This window comes from Pelophylax lessonae (genome assembly GCF_965119305.1).
Source record: "Pelophylax lessonae genome assembly, chromosome: 3".
NCBI lineage: Eukaryota > Metazoa > Chordata > Amphibia > Anura > Ranidae > Pelophylax > Pelophylax lessonae.
This window is the reverse complement of record NC_138770.1, coordinates 374255204-374262748: the sequence shown is the minus strand read 5'-3', so window position 1 is coordinate 374262748 and position 7545 is coordinate 374255204. Positions and strand designations below refer to the sequence as shown.

The 7545-nt window shown below is 44.4% G+C and overlaps 1 protein-coding gene across 10 annotated transcripts in view; it reads left to right on the top strand.

Annotated features, from left to right (window-relative positions):
* The first annotated feature begins 428 nt into the window (after positions 1-428).
* The window catches only part of EPHA7 (EPH receptor A7), a 275589-nt gene continuing 268472 nt past the window's right edge, over positions 429-7545 (top strand). For 9 of the 10 annotated variants that reach the window (XM_082251257.1, XM_082251256.1, XM_082251253.1 and 6 more), the window contains exons 1-2: positions 430-752; positions 6830-6894. In XM_082251257.1, the coding sequence (XP_082107383.1) occupies positions 659-752; positions 6830-6894 (159 nt within the window). In that variant the 5' untranslated portion in view covers positions 430-658. Of the gene's footprint in view, positions 753-6829; positions 6895-7545 lie in introns of all 10 variants that reach the window. The other variant, XM_082251249.1, reaches the window with a different exon arrangement.

Below are 7545 nucleotides of genomic sequence, written 5' to 3'. Positions count from 1 at the left end.
AAGAGAATGCTAGAAAAGTGTGGTGTATGAGGATGAAGGGTGTCCTGTAATGTATGGATGGATGTAAAGTGACATAAGGTGACAGTACTGACCTGATGGAGAAGGAAGGATCCTGCACATGTGAAGGGATGCCGGGGATGCCTCCTCCTCCTCCTCCTCCAGTATCAGCGCTCAGAGCACCAGGCTGAACAAGCTGTAGACCATCCTGAGCCACGCTCTAACTGGTAAGCCGCCAGACTCCTGCCCCTGTGCGTGCTGCTATTGGCTGACGGTCAGACTACTCCCGGGATGTGATAGGCTGCGGGAAGCTGCCCGTCTTCTCCATGCTCCCCCAGCTGAGTACCCGCCCCTTGGCTCCTAATTGATATTACTGGAGTGTGAAAGCATCGGCCGGGCTGCAGTCAGAGGCTGGCAGGCTGCTATTCAGCGTATAGCAGCGGCAGCACAGCGCACAGTTGGAGGAGCTGCACAAGGCAGCGCGAGTTCCCAGGAATGGATGTGTACTGCTGGAACTCCTAGAGAACCCATGAGAGCAATACAGAGACTGCACGGGCAGCACATGTACACTGTCCGTCCGCCACAGCAATAACTTCAAGCACATACACAAGACTTCTTCAATTACTGTTAGCAACTCCTGGCCACCAGCGCTCAATGCACCATGGTTCTTCGTGTCTGGCACCTTGCTTGGATTACATTAGGCTTCTGCCTCGCTATTTTTGCACATATCGGGGAGGCACAGACAACGAAGGAAGGTAAGGGGCAGTACAGAGCACTAAGGGGGGATAAGGTAAGGGCAGTACAGAGCACTAAGGGGGGACAAGGTAAGGGGAAGTACAGAGCACTAAGGGGGGATAAGGTAAGGGGCAGTGCAGAGCACTAAGGGGGGACAAGGTAAGGGGCAGTGCAGAGCACTAAGGGGGGATAAGGTAAGGGGCAGTGCAGAGCACTAAGGGGGGATAAGGTAAGGGGCAGTACAGAGCACTAAGGGGGGATAAGGTAAGGGGCAGTGCAGAGCACTAAGGGGGGACAAGGTAAGGGGCAGTGCAGAGCACTAAGGGGGGATAAGGTAAGGGGCAGTGCAGAGCACTAAGGGGGGATAAGGTAAGGGGCAGTACAGAGCACTAAGGGGGGATAAGGTAAGGGGCAGTGCAGAGCACTAAGGGGGGACAAGGTAAGGGGCAGTGCAGAGCACTAAGGGGGGATAAGGTAAGGGGCAGTGCAGAGCACTAAGGGGGGATAAGGTAAGGGGCAGTACAGAGCACTAAGGGGGGATAAGGTAAGGGCAGTACAGAGCACTAAGGGGGGATAAGGTAAGGGGCAGTTCAGAGCACTGGGGGGGGGGGTAAGGTAAGGGGCAGTGCATAGCACTGGGGGGGGGGTAAGGTAAGGGGCAGTGCAGAGCACTAAGGGGGGATAAGGTAAGGGGCAGTACAGAGCACTAAGGGGGGATAAGGTAAGGGTAGTGCAGAGCACTAAGGGGGGACAAGGTGAGGGGCAGTTCAGAGCACTGGGGGGGGGTAAGGTAAGGGGCAGTGCAGAGCACTGGGGGGGGGGTAAGGTAAGGGGCAGTGCAGAGCACTGGGGGGGATAAGGTAAGGGGCAGTGCAGAGCATTGGGGGGGATAAGGTAAGGGGCACTTCAGAGCACTGGGGGGGATAAGATAAGGGGCAGTACAGAGCACTGGGGGGGGATAAGGTAAGGGGCAAGGTAAAGGATAGTACAGATCACTGAGAGGACAAGGTAAGGGGCAGTACAGATGGAGGGATAAGATAAGGGGCAGTACAGAGCACTGGGGGGGGGGATAAGGTAAGGGGCAAGGTAAAGGATAGTACAGATCACTGGGGGGACAAGGTAAAGGACAGTACAGATCACTGGGGGAGAACAAGGTAAGGGGCAGTATAGATCAATAGGGGGGTAATGTATGGGGGCAGCACAGATCACTGGGGGAGAACAAGTAAGGGGCAGTATAGATCAATAGGGGGGTAATGTATGGGGGCAGCACAGATCACTGGAGAGAACAAGGTAAGGGGCAGTACAGATTACTGGGGGAGGACAAGGTAAAGTACAGATCACTTGAGGGGACAGAGTAGGCAGTACAAATCAGTGTTGGGGGGCAAGGTAAGGTAGTAGAAATTACTAGGGAGACAGAGTAGACAGTACAGATCAATGAGGAGCGAACAGGGTAGGCAGTATTAATCAATGGAGGGGGACAGGGTAGGCAGTGGGGATCAGTGTGGGGCAAGGCCAGGTAGTAGTGATCCCTTGAGGGAGGCAAGTTGAGGGATTAGGGATCAGTAAGGGGGGGGGGGCAAGGTTTGGCAGCAAAGATCAGAGGTCGACATGATAAGGCAATAAATATGGGGGGGGGTGCAAGGGGGTGAGACAGAATTAGCATAGATTATTGGGGTGGGGGGATAGTAGTAGACATGGGGGGGGGGCAAAGTAAGGCAGTAGAGAACACTCGAGGGACACAAGATGAGGCAGTTCAAATCAGTGTGAGGAGGGGGGGGGTGTATGGTTAGGCAGTAGAGATCAATGGAGAGGGGACAAGATAAAGCAGTAGAAATTAGTGAGGGAACAGGTTTGGGCATTATAGATCAATGAAGAGGGGGCAAGGTAAGGCAGTGGAGATCAGTAGGGGGAGAGGGCGAAGTTCTTCTGCCTGTGACAGGGATGTGCAGAGTTAATAGACTATTTTAGTGTGGACAAACTCTGTCTGCACGTCATGGCAAGAAATGGCAATGACTATGTTTAGGGCTGTCCCCCAAGGAGTCTGTTGTTCCATTCTAATCACAATGATCTTTATTTATCGTGTTTCCCTTGGGGATGCTCCAGCATGAGAAGAAAAGCACAGAGCAGTCTAGTTTTTACACACTTGATCAGGGCTGTTTGTGGAGTGCACATAGCAGACACAGGGTTCTGCATGTGGCTGCTGGTATTCTGTTTATCAGAATGGTACCAGTCAGGAGGTGAACTCATACTAGCTGACATCCCAGGGCTTTATTCTAGGGCTGATGTCTGCTGAGAGGTCAAGTTCCAGGCAGGCAGAGCCTATAGAAGGAGCAGAGTGATCAGCAGAGTCTGTATATACAGCAAAACTTTGTGTGTCATCTTCTCTACACTTATCACCTTGTCCTATCTATCAGGACAATATACACAATTCTAGTAGTGCTAGACAGGCACATCAACACTTTTCAAGGCAGATGGAGGTATGAAGAATATCTTTGTTTCCATACATACATATAAGTGGCTGTTTGTTTTAATGTAGGTGACTGTGTATATGAGACATCTGTCTGCCTGCTGTCTGTATATCTGCCTAGTAACGGGCAAAGTCCCCAAAGGGCTCCTGTGCAAAAATGTTTGTGCTTCCCCCCCCCCCCCCCCATTCAACTACTGACCAATTATGAACACTTATTTACTGAGTACATGATAGATAGATAGATAGATACATACATAATATGAGACATCTGTCTGCCTGCTGTCTGTATATCTGCCTAGTGACGGTCAAAGTCCCCAAAGGGCTCCTGTGCAAAAATGTTTGCGCCCCCCCCCCCATTCAACTATTGACCAATTATGAACACTTATTTACTGAGTACATGATAGATAGATAGATAGATAGATAGATAGATAGATAGATAATATGAGACATCTGTCTGCCTGCTGTCTGTATATCTGCCTAGTGACGGTCAAAGTCCCCAAATGGCTCCTGTGCAAAAATGTTTGCGCCCCCCCCCCCCCCCCCATTCAACTACTGACCAATTATGAACACTTATTTACTGAGTACATGATAGATAGATAGATAGATTGATAGATAAATAGATCAGAGGTAGCCTTTTCAAATACTTAGATAATACCACCTTAAAAATATCAAAAGGAAATTTAGGCATACATGGCAGACTGGGTCTACCTGACAGCACCCAGACAGGAATACATCTAGTATAAATGGCCCATAAGCCCCAGAGGGCCTGTAAGTCCCATAGGGCCCTTGTGCAGCTGCACTGTCTACAAAAAAGGTTTGTCCTCCCTGTCTGTGTCAGTGATTATTAGTCAACTTAGACATAGGATGAAGCTTACTGCAACCCGCTGAGGCTTATTTATAAGACAAAGAGCAAGCCATAGCAGTCAGTCAGCAATCACCTTTCATTGATCTGACAGCCCCAAGCTGGTGAATTGCGGCAGGTTGCTATGGGTGACCACACATTACACATCATCATTGCTCTTTGCCTCATTTAAAGAATAAAAAAAGGCAATTATCTGTAATACAGTCAGAATTCTTTTTTGCAGAGATGTAAGAAGAAATTAGGTTTTGATGTGACTTTTTTTAAATGCAATATAAATACAAGGAAATAGAGTGGTGTTGTGGTGCTGAGAATGTGTGCCGTGGGGGTTGGTTGGTCGGGGGGTGGGGGAACAGCGATTAAACTTTCTGCAGAGTTAGACAGCAATAAAAGCACAGTAGATGCGGTAGGACTTGGGCACTTCATAAGCAGCACTGTCTAGGTGTATGAGCGGATTGCAGAATGAACATTGCCCCCAGAGTGGTGTGAATGCATTATGCAGATCACAGCTCAGTGTCAGCAGTGAATGATCCAGCCAAACAGGACACAAAAAGCTCATCCGACATGAGATAAGGATAGACTGCTGCCTATCCTGGAGCAGGTTTCTAGTGGTAGTCCTGGGAATTTGGATTTGAGCAGCGAGATCAGTCTCCAGTGCTTGGAGGCAAAACATATCTATTTCTTCTCCTTCTGCTTGAATCCACACGTCTCATTGTAGAACCATTACACTCAGTAAGTGATGCAGAAATCTGGGCTGTGGGGTAGTACTGCCACACATACTCAGCCTGAGCAGTGGTAATCGAGGGCCGTCAACGTCATTGTGGAATAGCACAATATATCAAATTTTAATGTAAGCCAATTATGCACACTTATTATTCATTCTCCTACATGCAGATGCAAAAATCAGAGCAAAAGAACACCAATGTATTATTTAATATCGCCAAGAACACTGCTCTTTTTCTATTATAAAACATCACGTGATTATCTTGAAAAATAAGAAGGATTGCCAGCGTCACAGTGTTCCTAAATAGCCAAAATAAAAACCTGGGTATACAGGTGCCTCTACAATCTGCAGACGAATGAACAGTGTTTGTTGGTTTATTGCAGGTGTGACCCCAAACAGTGTTTATTTTAAGTCTAATACAGTGCCAGAGCCTCAGCAGTGCCTAATTACCTCATTTACTGACTGATTCCCAAGCATGATTTCAGGGGTTTAGGCCTTTTCTCGCAATAAGATAAAGGCTTGTGATGATTAAATTCATTTGTTGTTACATCATAGAAGAAGTGAGCGCTGGAATATGGAATGTGAGGGAGGTGAAAGTGTGATCTTAAAGAATGTCAACCTCAATTTCACAGATAAGGTCTGGCTGTGCTTCAGCTCTCTGTGTGGTATGTTTTGTTAGAGGGATGATTCCAGATGTAGTAGGATATCACCGTGTGTCAGTAGCAGGGACAGTACATCTCACTGATGTGGTGTGCTCAGGACTTGTGTGCAGGGTTTAGCCAAGGGCTTAGCATTCTCATCAAAAGCAATGTAGTGTGGAGGTTCCATGCCATAGCAATGCATATCTGGATCAGAGTGCGCTTTCGGTAAACAGTAGTAGAAAACAATCCGTTAGCTGCCGAGGAAGAATGTGGAGTAGAAAAAGTATACTGCGGCTATGTACATAAGCAGTAAGCAACTTGGCTGTTCATTGGAATTAATAAACCCTTTTTTATTAAAAGCGAACAAATTTGACTCTTCCTCATTGGGAACTATGTATATTTGTTTTGTATATTACTTATATATTCCTTATTTTGTCGGTTTTACATCAAATATCATTTTTTTACAATTTATTCTTGTTATTAATGTATTGTGCAGAAAGGTATTCCTTAATACTAATAGATATACCTACATTACAATTTAGGAATATGTTGTGTATATGGTGCTGAAAGGCCCAGTCTTTTCCATTCTCCAGGACCAGTTTCTTGGTACAGTAAACCCCCGCTCCATCGCGGTTCAGTTTTTGCGGTCCCGGTATATTGCGGTTTTTTTTGTAATGTTGTTTTACTATATAAATCATTAAAAATGAAATATTTTTGTGTTTTCCATAGCTCTTGCTATGTCTCTCAGTATCTTTTATGTGTTTAAATGAGTTTCTATTGTTTTAAAAGTGTGTTTTAAAGACCTTAAAATGCTTTTACACGTACAGTGACAGTAAAAAAATCATGCCTACAATGCATTTTAATAGGGTTTTTCTATTTCGCGGAATTTCACTTTTCGCGGCTGGGTCCGGAACGTAACCCCCGCAATGGAGGGGGGTTTACTGTATCACCTAAAAAAAAAAAAAGCACATTTGGTGGTTAGTTTGGCCAAAACTTTCTGTTAAAATCAGTATTTCGAATATCAGACATCCTATGGAAAATGTTTCCAAAGTGTGTTAAAATCAGTATTTCTAATATCAGACTTACAATGGAAAATGTTTCTAAAGTGTGTTAAAATCAGTATTTCTAATATCAGACATCCTATGGAAAATGTTTACAAAGTGTGTTAAAATCAGTATTTCTAATATCAGACATACTATGGAAAATGTTTCCAAATTGTTCTCTAAAAAAAGAATCATGCATTACTTTCAGAGAGAATGTTTCCCCATGTGTTATTTAATATGGTCTTTTTGCTATGCTTTTTTTTTTTTTTTTTTGTATGCACATTTGTTATTGTTAGTTTTATTTGGGGAAAGAAACAAAGGAACTCAAAAATATAACGTTGATTGTTATGACTTTTCTTGCAGTTATTTTGCTGGATTCCAAAGCACAACAGACGGAATTGGAATGGATCTCGTCTCCTTCTAGTGGGGTAAGACTTCTACCCAACAATTCAGAAAAAAAAAAAGCTGAATTTCATGCTCCACATGTTCCAAGCAAATACTAGATTGGCTTAGGAACCTCAGAATGCTTTGGAAACATAAAGACAGGGGATTTAGCTTTTAGAGACTTTCTAGAGACTACAAAAACAAGACAGACTTTGGCATAATAAAGCCCTTTATTGAAAAGGAAAAAGAAAAATGTTCTGAGCAGGTTTATTCTTAAACTGTATGTACAAATTTGCCTACAATTGTATTGATTTTGCATGTCAAAGATGTGTCAAGTGTGGTCCTCGTATAATAGCAGGGTTTTGCTGGGGTCTACACCTTGTAATAATGTGCTTAAGTAGCTGGACATGAAATAATTATCAGCAGACAGAGGATTACATATCAGACGCCGTCATCTCAAAAACAGTTTAGCGTGCCCGATAGAATGCAACACAAAGGAAAATAAAGTTATTTTATATCTTTTTTTTCTTTATTTCTTTACATTTCACTTTATTTTAACTTCCCGTCAGCTCATAACTACTTGTAGTTGTTCTTTTTGAGGACAATAATGGACTTTTCTGTTAAAGTGTTGTATATACTTTTGACTTTTTTTACTCAAATAACATAAATGTAAATATAGACTGTCACTGTTTTAG